This window comes from Phaeodactylum tricornutum, chromosome 2, assembly GCF_000150955.2.
Source record: "Phaeodactylum tricornutum CCAP 1055/1 chromosome 2, whole genome shotgun sequence".
NCBI lineage: Eukaryota > Bacillariophyta > Bacillariophyceae > Surirellales > Neidiaceae > Phaeodactylum > Phaeodactylum tricornutum.
The window spans coordinates 826,481-841,941 of NC_011670.1; the positions used below are offsets into that span (position 1 = coordinate 826,481).

A 15,461-nucleotide genomic window follows, 5' to 3' on the forward strand; every position below is an offset into this window, starting at 1 on the left:
GGAGAGTTGTCTATACTGGAAGCCAAACGATCTGCGAGGAAACAGAGAGCATGGAGAACAGACTTTCTATAGTAAATGGGATTGAATTGCTTGTCTAGCGACTTTAATGAAACGTTTCGATAGGTTTATTTCATCATTCAAATATCCGAATTTCCCTAAAAATATTTCCAAACCCATGTTCATGTGAGTCCCTGATGAATACAATTACGTGCTAGCTAGTACGGCTCTGGTCCCTTTAAAATCACGATTTTTCTGTTGCATTATACTCAGTCAACACTGGGTAGATCCTCCTTGGTCAACAGAACGTGATGAACGCACAGAGGTTTTTGTCCAAGCGAAAGTGTTCCAAATCAATGCATTCCATATTTACCGTCTAAAAAGAAAGAAAAAGGAAGAAGGCGCTCATAAGCGCACGCGTCGGTAGCTTGTACATCATTAGAGAGCGGTCCGGTTGCACGGAATATTATCTGTGTCCACTTTGCGACGATGGCCGTTCCTGAGAAGGTGCCAGCGACCAATGCGGAGCAACCAGATAAAGTTAAAGTCCATTTTGTGGCGGTTGGAAGTGCACCCATGATGAAAAAGACCAAATTCCAAATAAGAGCCGACCAACGCTTTGCTTCGGTTCACGCATTTTTACGGAAAATGCTCCGCCTCCAGGACTCAGCGGGCTCTTCCTTGTTTCTCTACTGCAATTCTGCCTTTGTACCGGGACCAGACGAGCTGGTGGGGGACTTGCGGGATAGCTTTAGTGTTCGCGATGAACTGGTCATCCATTATAGTCTACAGGAGGCGTGGGGTTAAACGTGTCATGTGACTCGAAACACTCGAAAACCTTCTAGAGCTGTGTCACGCAGACGGTGAAGAAAGTCACAGCATTTTGAGAATGACCTCCCTCTCATCTCCAATATATCTACATTGCTAAGGTAAACGGCAATCGGCAGGAATCGTTGACCGTCTAGAGAGCTTTGCTCCTTCCTGGGCGGAACAAAGACAGCATGGCGTAAAGATCCTTTTCCAATTGTCAATTCTAGAAATGTAAATCAATGCGTTATGATGAACGGCTATCGCTGCTAGACGAGGAACGGGAATTGCGGCGCCGTCGCGGGCGACGGCCATATTGGTCGCGGCTACGACTTCTACTGCGGCGACGTTCTTGATACCGTTGGTTCCGCGTCCCCTCCCTATCTTGCCTATTCCTCCGTTCAACTTCACGGCGATTGCTGTACTCCTGTGTTCTCCTCGATGCCGCTGTTTCGTGGGCGCTCCGCCGCCCCCTTGATCGCGAGGAACCTCGATGGAGTGAGCCCTCGTCATCATATCTATACTCGCCGTAGGGGTTTCGTTCGCGACGTTCATCGTGGAAACTTCCGGTAGGATAGTTTTGCGTTCTCCAGTCATCGTCATGGAGACGATGGCGATGGCGAGCAGATTCTTCACGGGAGTTTCCATTCGGCCAGTGTTCCCGATGGTCCTGTCGCTGAGGGTACCGTTGGGGGCTCACAGGGCGAACAGTCCCATACCTCTGATTATCAGCCCTCCGATTTTCGGGAGGTAAAGGGAGTGGTAAGTTTTTTTCAAGCGGTGCTGACGATCCTGATTTTGACAACGATGCGGCTTTCTGAGCGGCTTGAGCCGCAAGCTCTTTTTTCTTTTCTTCCAAAAGCTTGCGCGGAATACCGACACCAGAATCCTGTGCATCTAACATCATACTCCATAAATCACGCACAAACATAGATGCTTCTTCATCTCCAAGAAAGCCCGCCACGTCCACCTGCGCCCTTCGGGGGTCAACCTCGGGCTGCGCGGCACTACTGTCGGATGCGACCGTGGGCAAAAACACGTTTACAATAGTACTGTAAACAATTTCATCCTCGAATCCCAGAATTTCGGTGACGCGAGTTTCAATCCACTGTGCGAGTACAGCACGATTGACTTTGGAAATGTCGACGGGAGAAGAGAAATTTGCCGGAAAATTGATCGACTTGAGAGCCTTACTCAAGGCACGCGAATCACTCACGGAGGCGGTTCCCTTTATTGCTGGCATTTTCCCAATCAACAGACAGAGTGACGTACAAAGAATCGATCTGCTCTTTCGGATATCTGGGAACCAAGATGATCTCTATGGAGCCGTGTATCCTTTTCACAAAGTCAAGCGTGAACCCAACGGCATGGTGAACGTCGCGACCAAAACAATACCAAGTAAAAATCAATATAAAGCTGAGACACAGATTTGTCTGTCTCATACGACAATAATGATTATAGTGCAATACGACGAAATCCGTACAGAAACCCTAATTTGATTGACAGACAGGGAGACATCTCCATATAATTTCGAGTCGAGCGAGTCACACGCAAAGTTGAACTTGCTCCTCGAATCGGTGAAGATTTGTTGTTTGGTTCCAACACATCACATTTTGCCTGAACACGAGCGACCAACGTCAACGAGAACCGCAGGAACGACCGACACAAGAAACTGAAATTACTATCCCAGTCTACAATAAGAACGATCAACATGAGGTTCTCTTCAATTTACATCGCCTCAATGGCGGTCAGTGTCTCTGCTTTCATGACTCCGTCGCCTACTTCGAGCACGAGGGCAAACACGGCATTGTTTGGGGCCCCGTGTTTTGACCCAGTCGATAAAACACTGAAAGGTGTGGATGCCGATAGCACTGGTTTCGATCCAATGGCTGGATCCAACCCTGCAGTAATTCGCAACAACAACGACGAAGTTTGGGTTCCTCAGGTATGCACACATGCACCCTAGAGACTTTTCGATTTACTATTTGCCTTTGCTCAAGCCTCTCCTTCTTGCGGTTATCTCAGCGTGCTCGCCCCCGTCGGAACCGTAAATCTGCTGCTATGCGTGGCATGGTTCGGGAATGCATTGTCACCCCCAGCAACTTCATTTATCCCTTGTTCATTCACGATGAAGAAAACAACCAGGCAATTGCATCCATGCCGGGGTGCGAGCGCCACTCCTTGGATTCCATGCTGAAAGAAGTCGGAGAATCGTTTGAGCTTGGCGTCAAGACATTCGTGCTTTTTCCGAAGGTGGATGACGCCTTAAAAACGAATTTAGGCGTGGAAGCATACAACCCCGATGGCATCGTACATAGAGCAATTCGAATGATCAAAGAAAAATACCCTGAAAGTATTGTATGTACCGATGTCGCGTTGGATCCATACTCTGATCAAGGCCACGACGGTGTCGTTGAAAACGGAAAAATCCTGAACGATGTTACCATTACACAGCTATGTAAGCAGGCCGTGAGTCAAGCCAGAGCAGGCGCCGATATTGTTGCCCCAAGTGACATGATGGTATGTTGTCTTCACTTGCTTAAACACTATTTTACAAATAGAAGGCTGTCTCACATTCCGGTTTTTATAGGATGGGCGCGTCAAGGCAATTCGTGATGCGCTTGATTCGGAAGGTTTCACCGATGTTTCTATTCTTTCATACACGGCGAAATACGCTTCAGCCTACTATGGACCTTTCCGTGATGCGTTGGACAGTCACCCGGGTTTCGGCGACAAAAAGACGTACCAGCAAGACCCTGCCAATGGTCGGGAGGCCTTGGTTGAAGCCGCCCTGGATGCGGCCGAAGGCGCCGATATGCTCATGGTCAAACCAGGAATGCCGTATCTTGATGTCATTCGCCGACTTAAGGATAATTCCGATTTGCCGATAGCTGCTTACCACGTTTCGGGGGAGTATGCCATGATAAAGGCGGCTTGCGAGAGAGGGTGGTTGAATGAGAAAGATGTTGTACTGGAAACGCTGACATGCTTCAAGCGTGCAGGCGCTGACATTATTTTGACGTATTATGCTAAGCAAGCCGCAAAATGGATCCAAGAGGATGGACTTTACTAAACAAAGAATTTACAGTCAGAAATAAAAGTAGAGACATAAGTCGCTCGCTTTAAGCTATTGGATGACAACTTTTCGCCCGTGGTTATCAGTTGTCTCTTTCAGATGCCAGCATAGATCAAAGTGACCTCCCACTCTGATCCCAAGTCCATTGAGACTCTATTGTAGTTGGAGGCGCTGGTGTCGACGAGGTGTCTTCGGGACGACCCGTGAAACGACACTATTTGACCACGCAACTAGATCGCTAGACAAGGTCCGGAATGTTCGGGCTGCTCTACAAAGGAGCCCGCAGAATGATGGACATCGCACTTTTCTGACACCGAATGCCTCCTACGAACTTTTAGTCCATGTTTGCATTAATAACTTTGTCCAGAGTGAAGGGGTCTCGAGCTGAGAGAGCATCGACGACTGCCATGACCGCGAGCAATCGAGAGATGGAGATCAAAAGCCTGCACCAAAGTGGCAGTAATATAAATTAGTATCGGCAGTTTGTCTTCATTTTGTGTTCTTTCAATTTACCGTAACTCTACATCAATCCACGAAGGCACTGCCTTTGTTCATCTAGCTTACTGACATAGCAAGCATACACATTAATTTTTGACGGAGAAGCAAGAACTATAATCTCCTAGAAAATCTCTGGGGCATCCTGTCCATCAGGTTTGATGCACAAAGGCGAGACGTGTTACCAGCTAATTCAACCAGCAAGCGGAGCAGCATGCCAATTCGAAGCGATGGTGGGAGAACTGTGGTCATGGATGAGGCTTGTCTCATCATATGTATGATTGTCTCCAGACCCAAATTTTTGACAGAATAGGTCCTGAGTCCCCGCATGACACAGAAACAATCACTCTTCCCATCTCATGAATGAAGATTCGTGCGCCCATACTACAGCGTTTCCATCGTAGCTTCCCGTAAGTATGACGGAATTTTGGGCAACAGAAGGATGCGCAGCGATCGTACAGGTGGGCTTGCGATGCCCCCGAAGAATCTGTATGGGCGTCGCACGAACTAAATCATACAAAACAGCATCTCCATTCTCTGACCCCGAGACAATGGTTGCGTCATCAGCAGTCAAGCAGCATTCCAGTCCATACATGCCTGCCTTGTGGTGAGAAGAATAGGTGTTGAGCAACTCACCCGTATCCAGCTCAATCAAACGGATAGTTCCATCAAGGCAGCTCACTGCGAGACATTTGTCGTCGTAAGTAGGTGCCATACAAGTGATCGCACCCCCAACTTGATCGCACCGGATTTGTCCTTTTCTCAAGTCGTAGGATCTCACTGCGCCGTCGACTGAACCCGCCATGATGACGGCATTTCCATCTGTCTGGTCTAGATGCATGCATGACACAGAATCTTTGGCTTCCTTAAAAATTTGAATGGGAGTATGACTGCGACTGGCACGTCCATCCCAAACACAAACAGTTGCATCATAAGAGGCCGACAAGAAAGTCTCACAGTTATCGCTGATAGCAACCGCGTTAATACGCCCAGCGTGGCCTTGGTATCGCCGTTTCACACGTTTGGTTACGACATCGGTAACTATTAGGGTATTTCCAGAAGCTGCCACTAAAGTGCTGGACTTCTGGTCCAACGCAAGAGACGATATGGGGTGGGTATATCCGTCCGTGTAAGCCTGAATTGGCAGAGCCCGTGGAAGAGCTTCCACGGCAATGGATTGATCCCGATGTTTTGAGGTGCCCGATGGCAGGGGAGGAAATGCTGGGTCAAGACGAGTCGGATTCCATAGTCGAATGGAACGATCGTGTCCACCTGTCAAACAGTACTTTCCGTCGCCTAAAAACATTAAAACAAGTGGTTGAGATTAAATCGCGTGAAAATGCCTCGATATAGTACTATGTTTTATCCCATCAGCTCAAAGTGAAGGAATATATTTCTATCGGTGTCATCAATGGCCACTGAATGCAGTCGTTCAGTCCAAGCGCGAGAAATATTTTCATCTTTTGGGAAGCAGAAAAGAAAACATGAAAACAATAACTTACCGGTAAAACGCAGCGTCTGAACAGGTCCATCGTGTCCGATCAATCGAGCAACGGCTGTCTTAGGCAATGCCAATCCCACGTCTCTATTGGATGCTATCATACGGCAACATCATAACACTTAATTGTGCCTTCGGAGAGGGTTCGCAGCGCCTTTTTTGCACGAAGCGTTTGTCTCAAAATGTGTGGCACTCCCTACTGCTGTTATCGTCCACACAGGAACACTTCATTCGTAAATCGACGGGTTTTGACTCGTGGATGGTGTGACAGACGACTCTCTATCCTTGTCTACAATTAGTTACCATGAACCCATCACGAATGACCTTCAATGTAGGTCCCCTACATTAGCTTTCCGAATAGTTAGCTATTTGTAAAATAATACCAGTTACAACTATTGACCGTGACCGTGAGCAGCCTTCGAAGTACCTTTTGCATGAGGGAGGGTGAGAGTGTATGCGGACTGCCGACTCTGACGTCGGTAAGCAACAGCTAGTTTTCAGCGCTCGAACTATTTTCACAAAAACAAAAACATGAGATATCCATTTGTGAAGGACAATACTGCAAGTCCGAAGTCGGAGCTACATTACATGACTTACATTATTTAATGGAGCTACCGTCCTGGGAATATCATAGATATGCATTAAGTCCCATATTCTATATCTCTCTCAGTAGTTCGTCGGCCAATACCTTAAGTCCAAACACACCGCGGGGTTCCGTGTCCAGGTACTTAATTTTGGTAATTAGAGGAGGTGCAGGGTAACTCGAAACAGCATCTTCAAGGTCTTTTACGGATATTGCTTGAGTCTGCCCCACATGATCCAGAAAAGTCTTTGCATCGTTTCCATCGTCCCCAAGAACTTGGTTTGCCACAATGTTTCGGCATTTAATAGGCATGTCTGGGGACTCAAACGTCAGATCATTTAGAAGTCGCATGCTTTCCCTTACGGCAAGCTCCGTGGGCACTGTTACGATGAGAAATTCCGTTTGTGCAGCATCAGCAAACAAATTTTCGAGATCGTACATTTGGAGCTGGAAGGACAGAAGAGTGGACTTTGCTGTTGCTGCAGCATTTGAGATGTCCTCTGACCGTGCGGAACTTCCGATTAACATTTTTATTGCCGTATTCGAATTCACTTTTTCGGCTATAATAAGCAGGCGATCTATAAGCTCGGCAAGAAAGCCTGGTGTGCTCAGCATTCGAAGTGTATGCCCTGTTGGGGCCGTGTCCAATACAATCCGGTCGAATCCGCCCTTCTTCACCAGATTGACAATCTTCGCCAAAGCCACCACCTCGTCCGTGCCTGCCGGAAGAGTATCAAACACCTCTTGTAGGTCACGCAGCGTATTTCGAAGACCAGCATCTGAAGGATTATCGTCTCCACCAATGAGTTGATCCACAACACCTTTAAATTGATTGATTGCTGTCGACGGATCGATTTCTAAAACAGACAGTGAGCCATCCGTCGTCGGGATTCCTATTAGCGGAACATCCACAAGCTTTCCACCAGAGAGGTCTATTTCGATAGCATCACCAATACTGTGAGCCGGATCCGTGCTTATCAGCGCTACTTTGTGGCCTTTCGAAGCCATCGAAACCGCTAGTGCCGACGAAGTCGTTGTCTTTCCGACTCCTCCTTTCCCCCCACAAATTACAACTCGTGGCTCATTCGAGCTATCGACATTCATCAAATGCGCAAAGCTGAGGTTTTCTGTAAAGCATTGTGCAGCAAGGTATCCCAATGCGGGCACTCCGACCAATTCAACATCGAAAAATGGAACCCTGGTAATGCCAATAGGAGCGGAACTACCATTTGCTTTGTACTCTTCACTACAGCTCACGTCCTGAACAGCTTCTTCAAGCTTGGCGATCCATTTTTTCTGTCCATCCTTTCGTCGATCGTAATATTGTTGTAGAGCTTCAGAGTCCACATCGTCATCTATCCCACCGACACATTGGTTCACGACTATATCCGTGATACTTACTCCTTGATAATTGAGTTCGGCGGCAAGGCGTTTCGATTCGGCAACTCCGAGCTTGGTAGGGACTGTCACGACAACAAAACGCGTCGACTGGGAATCTTGAAGCCGCTCGCGAAGATTACTCATCTTTCGACGAAACTGCTCCAATCGGTTGACGGCATCGTCGATGCTTTTTGCACGTTTCTGTGCTTCGTCATTTCCAAAGAAGGTTTGTAAAGTGGACGCCAGCCCCGATAGTTGCAAGCGAATTTTAATAAGTTTCCCCAATAGGCCGTCCAAGAATTTCGGCAAAGCTAACAGTCGCAAAGTATGTCCGGTGGGTGCGGTGTCCACAATTACCACGTCGTAACCTTTGGCCACAGATTCCGAATCCAATACATTCGACAAAGCCACGAGTTCGTCCAAACCTGGCGGAGGGTTGTTCAAAAGACCACTGAATTCTCTCAAACCGAAGCTTTCCAGTAAGTCCACAGAAACACCGAGAGCATCAGCTAGTCGATCGATATCAAAGGCAGCAATGTTTTCGCGAAAGTCCTCGAGCGCAGCCGAAGCGTCGACTTCGCATGCGTCCAATCTACCACCTGTCAGAGAGTCCGTCATAGCAACAGGACGACCGTTGTTCTTGCGCAAATCCTCATCCAAGGCATCACCTAGAGAGTGAGCAGGGTCGGTAGATACGATCAGAACCTTCAAATCCTTTTCGATGGCTGAAGCCAAACTAACGGCCAGCGCCGATGACACGGTGGTTTTCCCGACTCCTCCTTTTCCACCGACAAAGACGGTGGAGGGTAGTTGGCCCGGAGATCTGCTGCTGATATCTTCAACGAGTTTATTCAAAGAAAACAGCTTTCCATACTGAGATTGATGTTTCTGAAAGTCAAGGTCAAATCTTGATGGACTCGGACGACCGAAGCCAGTCGGAATGTTCCTTTCACAGGACGTGCTTGGACCCCTGCTCGTCGCCCTCCTATTGGAATGAATCGGATTCGGTTGGAAAGCCGAAACATAACACGATATTAACAACACCGCAAGTATAGATGCCCGCAGCTTTATCATTCTTCTGAGCGCTATTACCATGTTTAATCGTACTTTTGATTGACCGATTGATTGGAATGATCTGCGGATGCCACCAAAAACTTGTGATGTGATCACGTCATATCACGGCAAAGCAGCTTGTTCGACCGAAGTCGGACTAGTAGAAAGAACTGACTTTGAAAGCGACAATGAAGCCACGTGGAAAAACGTTACGCAGCTGCGGCCAGACGCTAGGCGTGTTACCCTTACAGCTAATTCAAGTGACCTAATGTTTGGTAAACCAGGAAAAATGGTGCAAAGTTAAGTGAGTGAACTCCCAATAGCCTACTAACATAAGCTATTATCTGATTGCATGGATTTGCGTTGCATGATTTGTCCATAGGGCGATGAATGCGAAGAAAAATTTAGAAAATGGCACAACCGGTTTCGCCGGATTCCTTCAAAAGACCATCATCCTTTTCAATCTCTTTCAAAAGCGTGTGAAATACATCGGCCACGTTCTCCCCTGTCTTACTAGAACATTCGACGTACGGAATTCCCCACGCATCGGCCAGTTTTTGGGCGTCCTATGGAAGCCGTTGGATTGAGCGATTACATGACAAAGACAGCATCAATCCAAGTCAAAGGAAACGTCTCAACATTCGCTACTTACCGCATGTGTAACTTGTCGCTCTTCAGACAGATCAGCCATACTTCCAACCAGAACACGGGGAACGTCGGGCGCATCACCGAGCGTGTTCAACAGTGAATCGTTGACCAGGGCGATCATATCGAAAGATTGCCGAGAGACAATGCTAAAAATCAACGCATAGCCATGAACGCCGAGCGATGCATTTCTCGAAAGTCTGGAGTACTCATCCTGAGAGATAGGAGTGGAATGTCAGGAAATGAGTGCCAATTTTGCTACATCCCATTTCCGATTGGTAAGGAACGTACCATTCCAGCCGTATCTACAATATCTGTCGCGAAATGAACTTTGCGGAATCTGATGGTCTTGCTGTGCGTCGTTTCAATGGTTGGATCATACCTGAGTAGCAGTAAAAGTGAGAGACGACAAGAGCAATCTTTTTTTCCTTCAGAGCACGTAGAAATGTTTCTTTGACATTCTTACGTTTCAGAAAAGGTACCCGAAACGAAGGAATGGGTCAAAGAGCTCTTGCCGACAGCGCGAAAACCGAGAACGGCGATCTTTCGATGAACCAGCGTGGGTTCCTTCCCTTTATTCATACTGTCGATCAAGTGTATCGAATTGTACTACGGTTGGGGACCCTCGCATGGATTTCAAATCGCGCTGTCTGCGAGTCAATCTCGCTTAACACCGTCCTCGCGAGGAGAAGAATAAGGCCAAGACCTCTGTTGTGCGAGCCACAGCGCGGAGATAAAGCTCAGGAGAAACAATGGGACAAGGTTTTGTCATATCGTCTAGAAGGAAGACGAAACCCGTTCAGTTCTCTATAAAATTGCGTACGGTACATGCGACAATGATTTGATTTTTACATCGGTCGCTAAAAGGCGTCCACTCTGCAAGCTCATCTACGACCTAGAAAATTGGAAAAAGTATATTTTGCCTAGAAAAAGTGTTGGCCTGTTAGTGCCCTACAAGATGCTCTTTCCAATTGGTGATTACCCACCAGAAGTGGGGAGAGAGCTCCCGCAGTATTTTTAAAGTAGATATCCTTTAGACGTTACTAGAACCAACAAATGGCCTCCATAGTTGCACAGACAAAGGAAAGTAGCGACGGATGACACACGCACCGTCTGCAACGTCTGGGTGTCGTGAACGGACAACTTCTCACAAGACTCTATCGTTCACGGTGTTGTTTCGGTGGGTCGTACCGGGTCGCGGATTCGTCGTGGCCTATCTCGGGTCCACAACTGCACTTGCTATCAGTCAACCAATCTAGAGCTGTAAGCTTACTACTTTACTAACTTCTGAGATTATACGAACTTTATTTGACTATTCTCCTTTGGGTAAGAACCTCTCAAACCCGTGGGACCAGACCTCTTCATTCCTGCGGTTCTGATCTTGTAAATATTCAATCTCACTGGATACTTACATAGTTTGTATCCTTTCCTAATATATTGTGTACTCTTGCATTGAGTATGCTAAACATATATTCTGAGTCCCGTACTCTTGTCTTCCTTGCGACACTGGGGACATGCCAAAGTGTCGCTTTTACTACACACACACTTCTAACACTATAACTGTTGGAAACAATCTTTCCATCAAAATTATTTGACAAGGAGTCCTCATATTTTCTTCACTACATAGTTGACCGTGAGTTCGATTGTTTGTATTTTAATGTAACGCTCCTTTGGGCAACAAACGTCATTTGTTGCTGGAATGAATTTTCCGAGTCTCTTCTGGAGCATGACGCTATTCAGCGGTCCTTCGTTTGCATTTCGCCCGTGCACTTTTACGCGATTGGCCAGGAGTCCCCGAGTGGGAATGACTCAAATTAGCATCAGTGACACATTTGACGGCGGCAACATAGAGGTAGGCGCTATAGAAGGTGACCGCGTCCGTCTTCGAATCAAACCGGATGTTTTCACTGAACTCGAACAAAAAAGCCACGCTCAGTCTTTTTGCTTTCGATCTACCGTCAGCCAACTTTCTCCGGCGGAAACAAAAGAAATAACCTACGTGATTGACAATGCGTCTGAAACGTCCTATCCAACTGCATGGAAACGCTCAACTGTTTTCTTTTCCAAGAATTTGGAAGATACGGACTCCTGGCGTAGAAAATTGGATACCGAGTATGTGGATGGTAAGCTAATGTGGACACACAACCACAGTCAAAATGGCAGCGTCTTCTTCAGCTATTTTCCTCCCTATTCCTACAATCGGCATCTTGATCTCATTGCTCGGTGTAGTGACCATGCAGTCGTCACTTCTCTGGGACAGACTTTGGAAGGCCGGGAGATGGACTGTGTCAAAGTAGGAACTGGTGATAGGACTTGCTGGATTATCCACCGACAGCATCCCGGAGAAAGCATGGCAGAATTTTTTGCCGAAGGACTTTGGCACGTCTTCTAGGACTAGAGACCAATGGCGAGATAGATGGCATGGTCAAAAAAGCATTGGCCCAGTATACGTTTTACGTTGTCCCATCCATGTGTCCGGATGGTGTTGTCATGGGCCATCTACGAACAAACGGTGCAGGTGCAAACTTGAATCGGGAATGGGACGACTCTGGAGAATATAAAGCGCCCTCCCTGGAGCGTTCCCCCGAGGTCTACCATGTCCTGCGAAAAATGCAAGAAACGGGCGTAGACTGTTTTATCGACGTTCACGGTGATGAAGAGCTACCGTTAATTTTTTGAGTGGCGCCGAAGGAACCAAGCATTGGGGACCACGACTCCAAAGCTTACACGGTGTTTTCTTGGCAGCCTACGAGAGAGCCAACTCGGATATACAAAGAGAAATCAGCTACAAGCCAGACCCAGAAGGTGTCGAAGCGGCGGGAAACTTGGCGACCAGTAGTGTTGCCAATCGATTCGACTGCCTATCGGCAACCTTGGAAATACCGTTTAAAGACTGCATATCCAACTCGGATCCCGACCGTGGTTGGAGTCCGAACCGAGCGAGGATGCTAGGTCGCTCTCTAATAGATGCTCTGACTCACGTATACCCTTACCTCCGTCTTGAAGGAGAGTTCTGGAAAGAGCTGTCCGCTAAGGATGCGTACGTCGTTCCTACTAGTAAGTACGAATAATGAAAAAAAAGTATTAGAAAAAAGAAAACCAAGCCTATGCCACACGTTTTATGTCTGCCATGAATGAAGAGGGGCACTACGTTTGCATGAGCTACAGGTCGCAATGATTTGTGCCCGGTCGTTTGTAGGAATACATTCGAACCTCAGCGTGTGTTCGCAAAAAGTGGAGTGTTGGTCAAACAACAGCTGAAGTTGTTCTTTTAAAGTCTCCAGGGGTCGTTGTGCAGACGCTGCAATTTGGAAGGAACACGAGCCGTCCATACGATTAGGACAGACTAAAAGTGTATCTGCAGAGGAAAAAGACACGTAGCATTCTTGACAGAGTGGACACAGGACCCCACATTCTGTCTGGTCTTGGGATTCCTGCCAGTGTTCAAAATCAGCAATCTGATTCTGCATGAATTCTTCTTCATCTCGCTGCAAGGAGAACATTTCTTCCAAATGCAATGATTCCGTTCGTTGCATTTCGTCTTCTACTTCTTGAAGCAGTTCAAAGAGCTCATCTTCCGTAATAAAGTGACTGGCGGCGACGCAGGGATCAAGACGACGCCGCACCGACTCGACACCTTCCTGACAGGGCGATATCAGCGCGATTCCCCGATTCGTCAGTTCTTGCTCGAGCGCAGCCCGAGCTGAAAACACACGCATCGAGTCTCGGCTAGACTGTGGACCACGTCGTTGCTGCCGTAGGCGACGGAAGCATGCTTGTCGTACGCCGTCTTTCCACGACTTGGAAGCCGTCGGCGTTTTGCGTTTTACCGGAAGAGTGTAATTAGACGCCATCATCGATCAAGCTGTACTATGAACTGGAACGGCTTGGGTGTGGTAGTAGAGGTAATCGTTCGACGGGATGTTTCATTGTGTCCCATCGGTGCCATGGTCCAAATCCCGTACTGTGTTAGCTTTCTAGAGAAGAGAGTGAGCGAGAGTGAGCTTCTGGCGTGTTTCGAAGTGAACCATGTCGTACGACATGTAGGAGACATTTCGAGGTTCGTATGCGTCAGGATTACGATCAAAGTTTTATATGCTTTGCAGAATCGGCGCTTCTCTGTCGGACTTACACTGTTTTCTGTACTTTTTTCCGAATGGACACATCATCACGACCAATACCTCTACTAACTAAATGCAAGTGTGGGTGCCAGTGGCAATAGGTTGATTGCGCCACCGAGAAACAACGAAGCTATACAGTCCTTTGCGTACAAATAATCCGTTCTCCTTTTCGGGACTATCGATTTGGACCAGACGACCCCCTTTTTAGAGAACCACGAAGATCGCGTAGACCACGATTACACCCCTGCCACTCCATACTTCCTGCCTTGTTCGTTCCTGCTCGTTGAAACGGGTTCTTTTGCACTCGATGCTTTCGAGGCACTCCAAACGGTATGACAGTTCTACCAGAATGAAAATTTCGGTCACGTCTTTTACATTGTTCATGGCGGTTGTGGCTGCAAAGTTGTCCGTTGGTGCAGCCGCATATCAAAGGATAGTTCCGACTCACCGCCGACCAAGGACGACTGCCCTTTCGCAACAACGGAGAGACCAAAATTATTCTCCACGGAAGGGTCAGCTTGCGTTACCTTTGCGAGATGTTTCCAAAACTAGCACTCGTAGAAAAACGTCCGCCTTACGTTCACCGAAGCGCCACACGACGAAGCTTCGCGCAGCACCAATCGAAACAACCAACAAAGCATCGGCGTGGGACCGACCTTCTCAACAAACAGAAATGATCGGCATGACAGCCGCAGGTTTGGCGTTTTCTTCGGCCGTGTTGGTGACACTGGCCATGAAAGATGGCGAGTCGCTGGTACTCCGTGGTTTCGAACTCGACAGCATGGGTGGTATCGCCGACAACATTATTGACGCGGCGTTTCCTTTATCCACAACGGATGTCGTCTCCGTTGCCCTCGGAGAAGTCTTTGCCGGTCTGATCGGCGCGGTGGCTGCGTTTTCCATATCCGCTACCTTGCGCTGGCAACGTAAGGTCATGACGCAGAATCAACCGAAATTATCGGTGGCCGACGCCGTGGCTGACGGAGATTTCTTTGTAGCCAAGGCGGGGGCATTTCCACTTTTTGAAGCCCTGGGGTTCTCACCTATATTGGCCTCCGTGGCGAGTGTAGCCATCGCAATTGTACCGAATCAGCTCATCAAGCTAGGGAGCTATCGGCGGCAGCAGAAGCTACAAGAAAACGTAGAACTGGAAAGACTTTTGCGCGAGCAACAGGAAAAGTCGGTCGAGAAAACGGGAAGCTTTGCACTATTTTCTCAGAAATTGTTCCGTTCCAAGACACCAGACCCCCCATCAACTGTTGATCCCAGCTCCTTGAAGCCTGTAACACTGCAAAAAGACACGTTCGTTGTGGAAACCTTTGCTGATATTACCAAATGGCTCGAATACGACATCCTTTCCAATGAGTATGGTGGCAAACTTTTGTTTAACGGGCTACCTTTATTCACTGGTTTTGAAGGTGCTATATTTGGAACACTGGCCGCAGTTTCTGCACAAATGTATGCGGATCTTTTGTACTGCGGCTTTGGCTGGGGCGGCGAGGAGCGTCGCCAACAGGTATTGTCTCGTACCATCTCGGAATGGTCGGCTGCCTATCTTTTCCGATGCATTGCATCGGCTGCTCTTTTTGGCGTGTTTCAGACGGCCCAAGTCCCCGCGCGTGTTTTAATATCTTCGTTTTTGTCCGGCAGTGTGGATGGGTGTATCGGATCGGAGTATTTTGATACCTGTAACGAGGCGTACCTGACGTTCAACCCTCCACCCCGTGCTTCGGTCGAAGCGGAATTGCGCGCGTTGGCATCAGCGCTGTACAGTCTATGGAGCCGTTTCGTTCCTTCCGTTTGAAT

The 15,461-nt window shown here is 47.8% G+C and overlaps 6 protein-coding genes across 6 annotated transcripts; 2 read left to right on the forward strand and 4 right to left on the reverse strand.

Moving 5' to 3' along the window:
- Positions 1–921: 921 nt before the first annotated feature.
- Positions 922–2,047, reverse strand: PHATRDRAFT_43565 (predicted protein; the record flags this gene model as incomplete). The annotated part of the gene is made up of 2 exons (XM_002177977.1): positions 922–1,474; positions 1,524–2,047. 2 exons carry the CDS (start codon positions 2,045–2,047, stop codon positions 922–924), a joined length of 1,077 nt encoding a protein of 358 aa, XP_002178013.1.
- A 454-nt stretch (positions 2,048–2,501) lies between these two features.
- On the forward strand, positions 2,502–3,943 carry PHATRDRAFT_50723 (predicted protein). The gene is made up of 3 exons (XM_002177661.1): positions 2,502–2,749; positions 2,830–3,324; positions 3,395–3,943. The coding sequence occupies exons 1-3, from the start codon at positions 2,516–2,518 to the stop codon at positions 3,875–3,877; spliced, it is 1,212 nt and encodes a 403-aa protein (XP_002177697.1). The 5' UTR covers positions 2,502–2,515; the 3' UTR covers positions 3,878–3,943.
- Positions 3,944–4,362: 419 nt separating this feature from the next.
- On the reverse strand, positions 4,363–6,035 carry PHATRDRAFT_18217 (predicted protein). Its single transcript, XM_002177978.1, has 3 exons — positions 5,878–6,035; positions 5,609–5,671; positions 4,363–5,536 (listed from the first exon to the last, which is right to left on the reverse strand). Exons 1-3 carry the CDS (start codon positions 5,975–5,977, stop codon positions 4,719–4,721), a joined length of 981 nt encoding a protein of 326 aa, XP_002178014.1. The 5' UTR covers positions 5,978–6,035; the 3' UTR covers positions 4,363–4,718.
- A 493-nt stretch (positions 6,036–6,528) lies between these two features.
- Positions 6,529–8,931, reverse strand: PHATRDRAFT_32803 (predicted protein; the record flags this gene model as incomplete). The annotated part of the gene is made up of 1 exon (XM_002177979.1): positions 6,529–8,931. One exon carries the CDS (start codon positions 8,929–8,931, stop codon positions 6,529–6,531), a length of 2,403 nt encoding a protein of 800 aa, XP_002178015.1.
- Positions 8,932–9,293: 362 nt separating this feature from the next.
- Positions 9,294–10,116, reverse strand: Ras1 (predicted protein; the record flags this gene model as incomplete). The annotated part of the gene is made up of 4 exons (XM_002177980.1): positions 9,294–9,455; positions 9,542–9,748; positions 9,826–9,916; positions 10,001–10,116. 4 exons carry the CDS (start codon positions 10,114–10,116, stop codon positions 9,294–9,296), a joined length of 576 nt encoding a protein of 191 aa, XP_002178016.1.
- A 3,692-nt stretch (positions 10,117–13,808) lies between these two features.
- Positions 13,809–15,459, forward strand: PHATRDRAFT_43570 (predicted protein; the record flags this gene model as incomplete). The annotated part of the gene is made up of 1 exon (XM_002177662.1): positions 13,809–15,459. The coding sequence occupies exon 1, from the start codon at positions 13,963–13,965 to the stop codon at positions 15,457–15,459; it is 1,497 nt and encodes a 498-aa protein (XP_002177698.1). The 5' UTR covers positions 13,809–13,962.
- Between the last annotated feature and the right edge of the window lie 2 nt (positions 15,460–15,461).